Here is a 15,995-nt window from a genome sequence, read left to right on the forward strand (position 1 = left end):
GGATTACTCTTAATTCTTCTGTAATTTAAAATAAAATCTGATGTATTATAATGACGTTAAATAGGCTACTGCATAGACTATAGAACAATTCTGTATAAAACAATAGTGGATTTAACATACATTTTTAAAAGGTATATTTTGAATGTAACCTTCTCCCTCTAGACACTTTGGTCAATTCAAGAATAATTTGGTCAATTCAAGAATGCAATTGTTTATCGTTAGTTTGAAAGCATTAAAAGTGCAGTTTCTTGTCTCACCTTGTATTGTTCAAGTGGTTGAGGTTGATATGGGATTTAGTAATTAGTAATAAGTAGACCAATACTTTCTAAAGATAGTAATTATTACATTAATCTAATTACACTGTTGAAGATGTCATTTGTAGTTAGTAATTAATAACTATTTTAGAGTAACTTACCCAACTGTTATAATAGCCTATCAGAGGTGACACTGGGAGAACAGTTATTTATTTTAATTTTCATGTAGGCTATGTGCAATCCTGCAGGCATTAAAAGAATGTGGCAGTAGCTGAAAATGAAATATAAAATCATAATTCAATCAGGTAAGGCTTGAGCATATAATGGGTGAAGTCTGACTTTACAAACATTTGACATATTAAATAACTAAATGGCATCCAGTGTCTAGCAGTGCAGCAGCATTTTTGGCTGAGGGAATTCCTGGAGGGACTTCATCAGAGTCAGTCACTCCTGGAGATCCAAGGGCCTTCATAAAATGTAAGAGGTCTACATATGTGTTCTTTTTTATGTAGGGTATTTTTGATATTTCCATTTATTTTACTTTGGGTTGGGTGTTTTTGGTTGGTCCATACAGATTCTGATAATAATATCTAATATCTGTCTTTTGGAGCCTCCTGTCCCAACAGAACCCCAGGCAGTTGTACGTAGCCTACTCAATACACAAGAAATTATGACAAATACTAGGCCTATTATAAAGTGTAGTCAACCAAATGCTTATCTTCCCAGGATGATGGGGATGAAGAAACAGTTTCTGCTGCCACCGAGAGGCCAGAGGTCATGTTAATATTAATATAATATTATTAATATAATGTTTATTAATATAACATTATTAATATTATATATGTATAATATATAATATGTACCCCCCAGGGTCCATCAACTTCTGGTGCACAGATGAACACACTTCAGTGATTTTCAGTAAATGCCACAGTTTAATTCTGTAGAATTTGTTTAGAACTACATGATGAAACTCTAATCTACTGTATTTTCAGTTGCCAGTTAAGGAGTTATATAGACTTCATCTTATAAAAAAAATGTGAAAAAACAACAGTAAAAACAGCAATTAATTAATGTACAGAAAGAATGAATGAGGTGTTTAAACACCGCTTCCTCTTTAAAAAAGGGGAGGAGACCGCAAGAAACTCTGGGTTTACCGAAGAAAACCTGCTCCCGACCAGGTTAGGTTCACAGAGTAATTTGCCATGGTAACTGACTCTTGAGTATAAGTTACCTCTCTTTCAGAAACGGGCTTGACTTACTCTGCTTTCTCAGGTTTGATTTACCTCCCATTCAGAAACAGAAAACCCAGAGTTTCCCTCATTTCAGGGTTAAAATACTCAGAGTTTTCACTTAACCTCCTTTCTGAAACAGGCCCCAGGACCCCAGCAGAATGGATACAGGGTGACACCTCTGCATATTAGAAATCAAGTTTAAATATTACTAAGCATAAAATTGGTTAATAGGTTTTTATAATTATTAAGTCATTTTTAGGACCTTATGATAATTTAGAGACTACATGGAATTTCTCTTACTACTGGACCATTTAAAATAAACAGTATTGTGAAAATGTGATTCAATTGTTGAAATAATGTCCAGTTACATTCTCAAAATGACCAGTTCCCATATATTGACAAACATACTAGACATGTAGTGTTATAAGAATTTAATGTAACAGTCTTTCTTTTCCTTTCCTTTTAGGTTCTCTGGTTGCAGTTTGTGAAAACTGAATTTAATATCAAAGACAAGAGCGCGTGTGGTATTGATCGTTTCAGTGAGCAAGTCAATACCACACTGTTACTGAAGCTTGTGTGGAATGAAGGAATTTTAAGGACAAACATTCAACAAATTAATAATGTAAAGCATCCAAGAGTTGAATACACCCGACATTCCAGAGAACCTCGCTGGCATCTACAACACATAATAGCAGATAAATGCACACACTAGGACTGGTTTAATAGCATGAAATGAGATGGCCGTCACTTAAATGGAGCTTTGATATCCTATCCATCATACCGATTCTAGTATCTAGTTTTTAGTGTCCAGCGATAGGGAGTATAATTCACCCAGCCTCAGACAAGTGTAGCACTGTGCTGCCACCCCAAACAGACAGAGTTGCATTTGCAAGAATGACAGAAGAGGTTACATGTCGTCGAGTAAACCAGAAACACAGCTGGGTCAAAAAAGATAACAAGCATCATCTCTAACCACTTGTTATGTCTGCCCTGAAGGTATAAAGAAAAGCAAAAACCCTTTCCCACCCTGACATGTCTTCACATTCAGCGGGTTCTTTTGAAAGCAAAAGCATCTCCACCCGTCACCCAGATCAGGTTACTCTGTCAGTTCAGACTGAGGGAACACATCCTATCATTAACTCACATTAAATCACCGGCACAACGTCCCAGAACCAGAGCCCTGCTTTAAAAATAGACACACGCTTCAAAAAGATTGCACTCTTGTTGGTGTCTTTACACTCTGTTGTAACTGATAACTGTCTAACAGCTTGATTTGAATGTCACAGAATGAGGAGAGGAGGAAGGCAGGAGGACGGGATCGTTTCGGACGTTGCCCTTTTCTGCATTCCACACCCACCTCCTCTTCACCAGTCAGCGACATGGTCTAAAACAGCACGGCTTTTCACCCGTCACGCCGCATCGCAGCCGTGGACAGAGTGAAAATGGCATCCTGGAATTTGTGGCGACAGTGGAGACTAATGGTCGACAACAGATAGAGAGAGAGAGAGAGAGAGAGAGAGAGGACACCCATAGATCACAAAACAGATCAGCCCACTCAAAGATTTTTGTCAACTAAATGTATTTAAATTATTTTAAACAATTTATACTAATTATATTCACAAAAATTCAAGCAAAAGAACAGCTTGAAGAACCCTGAAGCCTTGCACACCACACAAATCTATGGTGTTACAATATCTGCCCAGGAAACAGAATAAATAGTATTGAACAGGATTCATTTTTTACATACAATTATGTATAATTCTAATCGGTATATACACAAATCATTCTCTTTATACTCTTATATGAATTTAATACTTTGCTAAAGGCATGCGCAAACAATCTCAGCCTTCATAAACTGTAGGCACTGATCTGATGTAGTTGTGTGTGAAAAATAATAATATGAAAAAACTGTTTTCTATTCATATTTAGGCATGAGGCAAATATTATACCAACTCCATAACCATTAGATATTGAGAAACATTTTACATCTCAGTTGTAAATTCATAAAACCTTACAGGAAGGCCCACTCTGTCTAACTATTGATGCATTAAAAAACATGAAAAATTAGTCTTGATCAAGCAAATCAAAGTGCTCACAAAAATAATAAATGAATGAAAATCAACAAATGACAATTTATTAAATTGTTGTCAATCAGCCTTGTGAATGTAATATTGTCTGCTAACAAATCATGACATGTTGTTTGTGCAGTGAATAGCTTGTGTGATCCAGTGCAGTTTAAACGGCTTTGAAAGCAACAGCTGCATATTGTGCTGAGTTTCCCTTTCACAACAAAGGTTATAGACTCTTTTGGCACAATCCTCCCTCTCATATAATATATTCTATACATATTTTTACCCTAAATTACTCTTTGGCAATTTTTCCAGCAAAATGAACACACACACACACACACACACACACACACACACACACTCACACAAAATGTTAAACTCAAATATTAGCTGTAAAATATAAATAACTTAACATTTCTGAATATTATTTTACACCAATAATAATGGCTCCCAATTTGAATTCAGATAACCTTGAGTAATGAATGAGTCAAAAGTCCAAGCTTTTAGTATATGGAATCTTTCCTACATTAAAATACAAGGATATAGGCATGCAGTAAGTGTTCGCGGTTGTCTGAGCTGATATTGCCTGTTGCATTCATCTGGATTGTGTCGCATTCACACGGCCGCACGGCTCTATAGCAGTTCTTCGTAGAAAAGTAAATAAGCTTGAGAGTTCAGCACTCTGGACTCCGGTACAGTCTGTACGTTGGTGTCGCTAACGTACACCCACTGGCCATGTGGGGCTGAACTGGCCTCTCTGGAACCTAAAAAACATACAGAGATGTTGGTATTCAGAGGAACACAAAGAGGCTGAGATGAGGCTGAACATCAAAAACACACCCGGATTGCGCTACTAATGATCAGTGTTAGCATTAAACAGTGAAACACAACCAAGTGAAGATAAAAAAAATTGGCTGTGAATTAAATAGAGGTTTATGGCCTCTAATTTAATTCTTAAATTAAAGAATTTATGGCCGTTTTTAATCGCACCTAATATTAAAACTTGTAAACATTGAAATGAAAATGTATGTGCATTTAAAATAAATTGAATATTTCATAAAATGTTATTTTTTTCTTTGATTTATAGCCATTTAACATTATATTTGAAATCAACAATTTAGTCTTTAAGTGCAAATCATCAGATTACCATATTTGTTCAGCAGTTTTTTTTACAATCAATTTTATAATAACCTTTAATTTGAATAGCAACAATCATCACCTGAACCCATTCTAATAAAATGCCACATTTCGATCCTCTTGATACTTCAGGAGTTATATACACATCCCTGCTGATTTGACCCTCTTTTTTCACTTTTGTCTTTTCTGGTTCTAGAAACGCAAACACAAGGACGACTGGAAAAAAAACAAAAACAAAAACATGGAGACACAAGGGCAAAATGTATTTCCCCGGCTGCCTTTCGAAGAGTCTTGCACTCTCACCTTGTACCTTCATTACAGCAATTCAGCTTGAATTTGTGCACTACAACAGTTAACTACCGAGGGTACACACTCTTTTCTCTCAGCTCTCCGTGGGCTTTTCACTCTCTGTTCCAAATGCTGCTGAAAGGCAGGCTCTTTCCTTGAGTAGAGAAGAACGAATCTATATATCGACAACAACAAACAAATTCCGATTGGCCTTTACTGAACAAGCTGCATCTTCAAGGTTGTGGTGAATGGGGGACCAATGCCAGGGGTAAAATCAACCCTTTGTTTACCCACAGGTTATTCAGGCCATTCAGAACCAGCTGCGAAGAAAACATATTGACGCACATATGGAAACTAAATACTGCCTGGGAGGCATAGTACCTGACTGGTTCCTGCGCTGCTCAGGTTTACGTTGAGGCGTGCGGACCTTCACATAGGCCGCGTAGTGCCCACCTCGCATCGATCCGCTGTGTTCCACAATGCCATACAAGCTGTAAAGCACACGCTCTCCTGACCCGAGGTTCTGCCACACGCATAAATACTAAATTAATACCGCACACTTACACGTTAAAGAACTGCGCAGATTCATAAATCACTGATCTTTATGTAGAACTCCGATCAGTACCTTACAATTGGCAGAGCAGAAAGGAGCCAGGTCCAGCATAAGAGGAAAGTCCACATGTCTATTAACTTTCCTCAGATTCATCCCGGCCTGCGAAAGTGAAGACAGCTCAATAAGTGCATCGGCACACAAAGCAGCACATAACATAACCTCGCTCGGAAAAACATGATTATAGATTTTTTTTCTTTCTTTCGAAGTATGCTCGGTTAATAGACTCTGAAGATGAAAATGAGCATTTCATCAAATTAAACTTGACATTGTTTGTCTAATAGTGATGATATTGTTGCAGTTGTGTTTAGGTAACAAACGACACAAAAAGGTACTTATGCAACACAAATGACGATGAGTGAAATACCTGGTGAAAGCGTTTGAGGTGAAGAGTGACCACCGGAGGAAGTGCAGAGATGAGCATCTGTTTACGGGCACTGGTGTACACTTTCTCAGCCTTCTTATCTGAAACATACATATAAAACGAGTGACAGGCAACACATGGTGTTAAGGAGAACTACACACTCAAGCTTTTTGACAAATTTACCAGCCATAAATATATCTTACCACCCATAAAGTGTTAATTCTGAATCTTGACTACACCACAGAAAGCATAAGGAGGGAACAAGGCATTTTTTTAATGAATGATAGGCAGAAATTGATGACAGAAATTGCAATGCTCAACACGATGGCAAGCACATAGTTGGGCCAAAAAAATAATAATACTTAGAATGTTTAATATTTAACATTATTTCAGTTAAACAGCTACATTTTAGACCTTGGGCCCTCATAAATCACAAGCAAGCCAGTTTCTGAGCAAACTGTAGTAAAAACATTTGTCCATTAATTGCCAGATAGGTCAAACTTTGTTTGGCCAAACTTTTATGAATACGGCCAAATGTTTGTTTCATATACTGGTGAATAGTATATCTTTATATATATTTCATACACTACATTTCAAAAGTTAGATTTTTTTTTTGTTATTTAAAAAAAGAAAGAAAGTCTCATGCACACCAAGGCTGCATTTATTTGATAAAAAAATACAGTAAAACAGTAATATTGTGAAATATTATTACAATTTAAAATAACTTTTCTATTTCACTATATTTTTTAAAATGTATTCTAATATGCTGATTTGGTCCTCTAGAAACATTTGTAATTATTATCAATGTTGAAAACAGTTACTATTGCTATGAGAATAGTTCTGTGAGAATACACACCACTCCTCTTCATCTGTCTCTGCCTCCATTCAGTGCAGTTTTCACAAAGCAGTTTGTTGTTGCCCATGAGCAGCTCAACAGAGGTGAACTGATGCAGACAGGACTGCACCGAGCACTCTTTAGAGCTGGGGGTGTAGCTGTGACAGAGGGCTTGGAAGGCCCCTTGGTGGTGTTGACGGTCTCTCTCCCGGATTTCAGTTGTTTCCTCTGGGCTGTGGCTGACAGGTAGAGTTTCGGTGGAAGTGTGCACTAGGCCCAGCTTGGACACAGCACTGACAAGCTGCTCTACAGCGCCACCCTGCTGAGGTCTAATGGGGGCTAAGGGAGTGTGGCTTGGGCTCAGGTTAGGTTTTAGACTTGGATTGTGTGCCGTTGTGGTTGCAGTCGTGTTGGTTAAGACTTTATCTGATGTGCTACTATGACCGGATACAGATGGGATTCGAGGAGACCATTCGCTCTCAGAGGCCTCGCTGTCTGCATCATTACTGCTGTCCTGGAGGTTGGAGTCTTTCTCACTGCAGTCTGATTGGCTGCCCATCGTATCCGCCCGGTAACTTGCCAGGCCACGACCAGCCACACAGAGATCCTCCTCTTGTCGGCTAGAAACCGAGTCTGCGCCTCTCTCATCGTGAGAAGTGGATGAATGGCGACCCTGTAGCTTCTGATCACATACACACACATATATAAAGTCACATTAAAAACAAGGATGCTAGGAAGCACGTAAAATACCATTCAAAAGTTTAGGGTCAGTAAGATTTTTTTTTAAGACATGAATATGTTTATTGAGCAAGGATGCATTAAATTGATCAAAAGTGACAGCAAAGATTTCCATTTTAAATAAATGCTATTCATCAAAGAACCCTGAATGTATCACAGTTTTCACAAAAATATTAGACAGTTTTAAACATTGATAATAATATGAGATGTTTCTTGAGCACCAAGTCAGCATATTAGAATGTTTCTGAAGGATCATGTGACACTAAAGACGGCTAAAAATTCAGTTTTGCCATCACAGGAATAATAAAAATACATTCAAATGGGAAACAGTTATTTTAAATTACAGTATTATTTTATAATAATATTCTTTTTTTACTAAAATTCTGATAAAATAAATACAGCCTTGGTGAGCGTAAGAGACTTCTATGGAAGTAAAATAATGACAAATGTTTTTTTTGAAATAAAAAAGCCTGTTGAATTGCACTACTTGAAAAAAATATGCATTGCATTAACCATGCTTGCATTTTAATGCATTGTATTTTTAGGGCTTGCATTTTTATGGGCTGAAATTCAACATAGTTGTATATTTAAGCTGTGGATATTTCAATTCAAAACATTTCAAACACATTTTCATTCATAAAAAATCAATAATCCATTTTCACCTTTCATATTTCACTTCCAAAATATTCAAACTGTTTAAAAATACAACCTATAATATTCAACAGGCAATTTTCGGTCCACCTTATTTCGCTTTACAAATTCGCTTCCACAAATTCAGTGGTTCAAACTCGACAGTAAATTCAACATTGACATCCAGGAACTGCAGGAAAAGCAGTAGATTACCGAGCATACTCTCCATCTGCTGTTAATCGATCTCACCAGCAGGGAGTGCAAGCGTGTGTTGTTGATGAGGACCAGAGCAACAGTTAGAGCAAGCCATTCATTCATTCCTAAACACTGATTTATAGAAATGTAAGTGTATTTGTGATTATTATGAGGGCTGCTTTTATGTTTATTTCAGTGTCTTCACGGTCCCTGTGTAGCCTACATGCATCTTTCTCTACCGTGAACAAGATAATAATGTTATTCCCCCGATGCTGATGTTATGTTAACTTACATTTGAGGTAGACATATTTCTCTTGGTTGTTCAACTTTAGTTACCTTAACTTCATATTGCGGTGATGTGCTGCGCGGGTTTCCCTCAATAATTCAGGCTTGCTGGACATATAAAACGCTTAACGTATCTTAATGGACTAATACAGTGATATTATAAAAGACCAAACTCGCACCTTATTGAGAAGGCTGTACTATATGACCAGGCAAGCAGATGGACTCAGAATATGAACTTAACACACAAAGTTTCACGCGTTTCCCAGTGATATACTGGCTATAAAGTTGGCTTGACATTGGACATTCGCACATTTAGGGACCGTCTCTAAAGTGACATACGACATTCCGTTTCTAACTTCAATAGCATTGGAAGAGAATGACTTGCAGTCATAAAAACAACTGTAAGTGTTCATGTAGGTGTCAGACGTGATGCACACCTTTTACATTTTTTATATTTATTCATAAATAGAAGTTTGCTATTGAAGTTCGAAACGTGTGTAGCCTAATGTCGTATGCAACTTTAGAGACGGTCCCTAAATGTGCGAATGTCCAACGTCAAGCCAACGTTATAACCAAATATAACTGGGAAACGCTTAGCGTGAAACTTTGCTTGCACGTTAAGTTTATATTCTGAGTCTGCTTGCCTGTAGCTTTAGTACAGCCTTCTCAATAAGGTGCGAGTTTGCTCTTTTATATCACTGTAGTTAAGCTACGTTAAGCGTTTAATATGTCCAGCAATCCTGAATTATTGAGGGAAACCCTAATACTGTAGCACATCGCCACGATATAAAGTTAAGGCAACTAAACAACCAAGAGAAATATATGTCTACCTCAAATGTAACATTTGTTCTGTACATTTGTTTGTTCTCGTTCACGGTAGAGAAAGATGCATGTAGGCTACACAGGGACTGTGAAGACACTGAATTAAACATAAAAACAGCCCTCATAATAATCACAAATACACTTACATTTCTATAAATCAGTGTTTATGAATGAATGAATGGCTTGCTCTAACTGTTGCTCTGGTCCTCATCAACAACACGCGCTTGCACTCCCTGCTGGTGAGATCGATTAACAGCAGATGGAGAGTATGCTCGGTAATCTACTGCTTTTCCTGCAATGTTGAATTTACTGTCGAATTTGAACCACTGAATTTGTGGAAGCGAATTTGTAAAGCGAAATAAAGTGGACCGAAAATTGGCTGTTGAATATTATAGGTTGTATTTTTAAACAGTTTGAATATTTTGGAAGTGAAATATGAAAGGTGAAAATGGATTATTGATTTTTTATGAATGAAAATGTGTTTGAAATGTTTTGAATTGAAATATCCACAGCTTAAATATACAACCATGTTGAATTTCAGCCCATAAAAATGCAAGCCCTAAAAATACAATGCATTAAAATGCAAGCATGGTTAATGCAATGCATATTTTTTTCAAGTAGTGCAATTCAACAGGCTTTTTTATTTCAAAAACATTTGTCATTATTTTACTTCCAAAGACTTCTTTCAAAAACAAAATCTTACAGACTACAAACGTTTGAATGATAGCGTATAAGAACTACATAATGCTTCTCTTATAATAATGGATCCACCAACCTGTCCGCTCAACCTCCTGCTGTTTCGATTGGCTTGTGAGTGGGCAGCTGACGAGTCATCATGAGAGATCAGACCGTCTTGATCCCGCCCACTTTTCCCCAGTCTACCCGCATTTGTGGGCTTAGAGATCTGGGCAAGAAAATAGACAAACCCTCAAAAGAAAGCTCAGGTCATTCAACGCAGGGACAGATTATTAAATGGGAGTACAATAAAGAAAGAAAACAAATTGTGGAATGACAAATTAAGGCTGCTCTCACCCTTTCCTCTATGATGGGAAGGGAAATGTCAATGAAGGCTTCCTTTACTGTGGAAATCTAGGAGTGAAGCATACAGACATGTTACATTGTGGTATTCAGAGAGACTCTAAAATGTATCCCATATGATTTGTCTTCAAGCAGTCCCTTTATCACTGTATTATTTAAATAAATACTAGATCAATATATAAATAACATACATATATATATTTTTTTATTCTTTTTTTAAATTAATTAATATTTATATAATCTTTGTATCTGGACATTGTACATTACAAATGAGAAATGCTCACATGTTCACACTCTTCACACATTATTGTGCTGGTTAGCTCTCCGACAAAAATCCGATCTACAAAATTCATTTTTACTCCTTCCTTTCCATAAGCTGTAGAACAAGAAAACAAGCAAAAATTATACACACATACAACACAAATATGTACATTAAGCAGAGCACAAATAATAGATAATTTTTTAAGTGATAATTTAAATGTAAATGGTGGCATTATTTCTAGAAGCTTGTGAATGCAAGCTGTCACTAGATGGCAATATTGTTCTGAGTGATGTAAAAAGCAGATGACAGAAGCAGAGGTGGAGCACCCTTCACTTGTCGTTTGGTCTCCTCATCAGCTGTCTTCTCCGTGGGGTTGTTAAAGGCTTTGAGGATGCCTGCTTTAATGCGCTGTCAATGTAAACACAATGTGATGCCACTTTGTTAGATAACGAAGCTCAAACAGTTGCTGTCACAAAAAGTTCCTTTTATCATCTTCTAAATAATAGAGGCACAGTAAAATCGTTTGTATCTTTTAATAATGAAAAGTTGACATTTCAATTAAATGAAAAAAAAAAAAGTCACCATTTTATTTATGTGTGAAACATTTTCTGTATTTGTCAATCTATAAACAATCAAATAAGACATGGCCGTTTCACCCTCAGACTTTAAACTGTTCACCCTTGGATGTTTTTTTTTTTTTTTCTCAGGTTTTTGTTGCGGTAAATTAACTAAAGGAATCGCAAGGCCATGAACACGTGCACATGGTGAAAAGTAAATGTGTGCTTCACATATTTTACAAGGCACATGCATTGTATATCCCATGTATGTGTGGGCTGGGCATAAAGACTTTTGAAGGCGAGTGTCGCTGTGCTCTTAATGAGAGGTGACATGGTCAGTGACTGTGTTGGTGAGAGAGCTGTTAGAAGACACAGTCACAGTAAAGCACCAATCAATAGATAATTGGCCGTGGTGGCGATGTCTGTGGGGCTCGACCAGTCTCCCCCATTGTCCCATCCCCACGCTCAGGACGGCCTATTTAGGTCAAAAGCCTGGTTAATCCCTTTCCTTCAGCCAGTCAACCCCCCCAAACCCCCCATCTGTGTCGGACCCCTCTACAACACACACTAATTAATCACACAAACACACACATACCCTAAAATAACTAGGCCACCACACACTCTTGAGAAGTTGAGCTCACTTAAGCGGCCCCTTTCTTAGCATTTTTATTCAACAGCTAATTGGTGATAATTCATTGATGTTAATTAGCATATTGTGAGCAATGATCCTATCGGCTAATCGACATAAATATTGTGGTGTCCATGTTTAGTGACTGGCTTAAGGGGTCTCAGCACTGTTACACCATAGCTAAGACACGAATCAAAGCATTTTGAAGCTTGCTTCTATAAAACAATCGATCAAAATCGCAATTATCTCGATCGTAGCCCCAACTATTTTTGAAATTGACATGTTTTTTTGTTTTTTGTGCAAAAACTTATATGAATACTTCACTTTTACATCTTTAGATCTGTAAATAAGCAAATAACTATGCCGTACATACAGTTTTTTTTAAAGAAGTCACCGAAGCTCACCAGATTATTATCAAAAAATAGCCTACAGTAAAAACTTCAATATTATGAAATACTACAACAATTCAATTGTTTTCTATTTAAATATATTTTAAAATATAATTTATGTCTGAAGGCAAAGCTGAATTGATCTCGTTTTTTTCTAGTTGGTTAGAAAAAAAATCCCAATAATTTTTTATTTATTTCACATCCTGCTCAATGCTGTCCTACAAACAATGTTCATATTGAAGGGTATAAAAACAAATATAGTGAAATGTAACCATGTAGGCTATGCTATATATTATGTGCAAAAATTACATTACATTCTACCATTGTAACAACTTTTATACCTAAAACCAAATATAATGCTTTTTAAACCAGCTAAAATCACTAAGTTAAAAATGGAAATATTTGCATGGCCTTCTAACATTTACAGATGGAGAATATACTTGTGAAATGTAAGATATGCACTGAGGAAAACACCACATCTCAAATTCATTAACCAGCGCAAGTATCTGTTAGAGCATCTGATGGGGCAACCGTGTTAAACTACAAGAATTACCTATATCTTACAAGTTATTTTGAAGCCCTTAAAGGGTTAGTTCACCCAAAAATGAAAATTCTCTAATAAATTACTCGCGCTCGTATTATCAAACTACTATATATTGATATAAACAGTATTGCCTTATCCTATTTCGTTTATATATCAATATATTGTACAAACTAGATATAACGCCCATCACTAATGAGGAACATTTAAACCAGATTGTTTCCTGTGTTCTCCCCCTCTGCCGCCCCAAAATGTGGAGGGAGGGAGGTGGAGACGGACCTACATCACAAAGCCTCAACAAGCAGCTGACTGTTTCCCAGGATGCACAATGAGGCCAGTCGCGCCACTTGCAAGGTTCCTAAGTGGCACAACTGTCCACATTCACAAGTCTGAATGGGCCTGGCTGGCCCTGGGGCTCATCGCCCAATGCTGCACCCGCTTTCTTAGGGCAGTTAGGGCCACTGGTGGGGTTGTGTGGGTCTTGGCCCCTGGCACGTCCGTATTAAGAGACCCACAAGCTGTATCGTTCTACAAGAAGCACCCTATCAAACTACTATGCATCTGCTCACAAGAGGTCAATGTTACAATGTCAGTATGCAAAAGTAGCACTTTGCAGTGACTGGTATTGTTTATATATGCACTGAGGAGGACTGAGGGCATAACGCTGAGAACAAGACCCCCTATAGACCTGGTATTAACATCGATTTTTAAGCTCTCCAATTGAAACAGGACGACAGTTCTAGAACTTGACCACAATGCACTTGTAGTTTAAATGCTCAATCTTTAAACAAAGCTAGGGACCGCCTACTCACCTGTTTTTATATTTAGATCAGCCAAATAGCAACTTGAAAAAAAACCTACATAGAAATATTTTATTTTAATGCATTTTTAAAGAATTAATCTGGATATGGAGCAAGTAAAGGATTTTTAACCTTCCCCTCATAATTAAATCACAAATGGTGACCAGAAGATGATGCAGATTTCTGCCAGCTCTAAATGGTCTGACTTTTTGTGATCAGATCACATTAGACTGAGTTTCATACCATGTGTAAGAAAAACTAAAATCACACACTCACCTTTGTCTCCTCCACTCTCATAGAGTCCAGGAGGTAGTGCAGCAATTCTTGACTGTCCTGTTGCTGGTAACCCTTAAAGCGAGGGGCCCTGCACGCACGCACACACACATAGAGGCACAGAATGAGAATTCCTGTCACACAAACACATTCACACAAGTGTAAATACATCCAAAGGGACAAAAGGAGCCAAAGCCACGCAAACACCAATTAGCCACACACAAAAAGCAATCAGCAGCATATAGATGAGTAAAGACGAGAGAAGAAAGGACATAATCTTCTCTCAAGGCCTTTTCTCTGATGCTACATGAGGTGACTCGCTGTCTCTCAACAGGTTTCAGGACCTTAGAGGCAGCTGTTATTTTTCCCTGACAACTTTCATTCACTTTTCATTTCATCATTCAACCAGCTGAGGTCGGTCACACACATGCAGCCACGCATATACTTTCATACGCTACCAGATATATAAAAGTATTCAAAGTATTCATTAACCAGTTCTCTGATTCTACTGAATTTCAATCCGAAGATTGGAATTTGTTGCTTTTTTTACTTAAAATAACTGCAAATTAATCTAAAAATCTAAAAATGAAGTCTGCGAGTATTCAATTTAAACATTTTAATATAAAACGTGTACAGAAAAGTAATTTTTAGGGTATGTGTAGTGTAATCTTTGCTCACTGTTGTTGATGTGTAATTTTGTTTGTTTCTTAAGTTTACTTTTGTAATTGATATTTCAAATGGCAAAAAAGTATTCCTACTAAAATTGAACCGAGAATAGCTAAATGCTAACCAGAAGGTCATGGGTTCGATTCTCAATACCAGCAGGAAACGACTGAGGTGCTCTTGGCCTTGAGCAAGGCACCTAAACCCCAACTGCTCCCCGGGAGCCACAGTGAATGGCTGCCCAATGTAATTCTGCATGTACATGTTGATCAATGTGATACTGCCTTTAAACAAACCATTTTTAACAAAGATCAACTGAAAACATAAGCTCTTTCTAGAATAACATCCTCATAAACCAGTATTTGCCATTAGAGTTCTTTAATGTCATTTTCAGCCAAGATTTTCCAACCATTTTCTAATACCGACAACAGCAATTTATGGCATTTATGAACAACAATTTACGGCAGACTAAATTTCGGAGCATCTCTAAACACTTGTCATATTTTGGTGTCCTTCAAGCACATTTAATGCCACATGTTCAAAATAACTGAAATTACAGAACAGAACCAGACAAGACCACCCTAAATGTGCCAGACTGGAGGACAGTGGAAAAATGGGGATGTTTGTCCTTCCTCCCAGCTAACCCAGAGGTAAATCGAATGGAAAAACATCTCTTTAGACTCTCTGCTGGGCAACCCAAGCCAGATGTGGGCCAGCTGTGGAGAACATATGGGCAGCTGGAGCCGGCCCTGCTTCAACCTGTTGAGCAGTGAGGCTGGATGGCTGGTCAAAATGATGGGAAGGCCATTTGGTCTGGTGATGAACCCAAGGAAAAAGGGGCAAGTCAAAGTTTTGGATCAGGTTAGGGCGCCTGAGGCTGTCCAGATGCTCAATGCATTTTGCTATTACCTGCCAAGCTTGCAAGCTGTGTGTGTGTGTGTGTGTGTGTGTGTGTGTGTGTGTGTGTGTGTGTGTGTGTGTGTGTGTGTGTGTGTGTGTGTGTGTGTGTGTGTGTGAGTGAGTGAGTGAGTGAGTGAGTGAGTGAGTGAGTGAGTGAGTGAGTGAGTGAGTGAGTGAGTGAGTGAGTGAGTGAGTGAGTGAGTGAGTGAGTGAGTGAGTGAGTGAGTGTGAGAGAGAGGGCAAGCTGGGTGAATGGAAGGACGGGCAGTACGGATGGTCAGGCAGTCTGGAACGCCTCTACCATGGGCTGATGAGGTCTGACGTTCTGTTTGGATCTGACTGGAGTGTGTTTAAGAACGTCCAGCCACCTGCTTCTAACACAGGTCATGAGCAGGGGGTCTGGAGACACAGCCTTTCTCCTTTTTCTCTGTTTCTCTCTGCACCAACATTCTAATATATTAATCTGATAAACTCATTAAAAGAAA

At 37.9% G+C, this 15,995-nt stretch overlaps 1 protein-coding gene across 1 annotated transcript in view; it reads right to left on the reverse strand.

The window, feature by feature from the left end:
* Positions 1–3,598: 3,598 nt before the first annotated feature.
* Positions 3,599–15,995, reverse strand: part of usp45 (ubiquitin specific peptidase 45) — a 32,095-nt gene continuing 19,698 nt past the window's right edge. The window contains exons 9-18 of the mRNA XM_079626162.1: positions 13,951–14,038; positions 11,086–11,167; positions 10,782–10,873; positions 10,492–10,548; positions 10,235–10,363; positions 6,811–7,471; positions 5,958–6,055; positions 5,606–5,692; positions 5,362–5,503; positions 3,599–4,319 (exon numbers count right to left, since the gene is read on the reverse strand). Coding sequence (XP_079482288.1) covers positions 4,189–4,319; positions 5,362–5,503; positions 5,606–5,692; positions 5,958–6,055; positions 6,811–7,471; positions 10,235–10,363; positions 10,492–10,548; positions 10,782–10,873; positions 11,086–11,167; positions 13,951–14,038 — 1,567 coding nt within the window. The 3' untranslated portion in view covers positions 3,599–4,188. The remainder of the gene's footprint in view (positions 4,320–5,361; positions 5,504–5,605; positions 5,693–5,957; positions 6,056–6,810; positions 7,472–10,234; positions 10,364–10,491; positions 10,549–10,781; positions 10,874–11,085; positions 11,168–13,950; positions 14,039–15,995) is intronic.

The sequence above is a fragment of the Phoxinus phoxinus genome (genome assembly GCF_949152265.1).
Source record: "Phoxinus phoxinus genome assembly, chromosome: 10".
Lineage (NCBI taxonomy): Eukaryota > Metazoa > Chordata > Actinopteri > Cypriniformes > Leuciscidae > Phoxinus > Phoxinus phoxinus.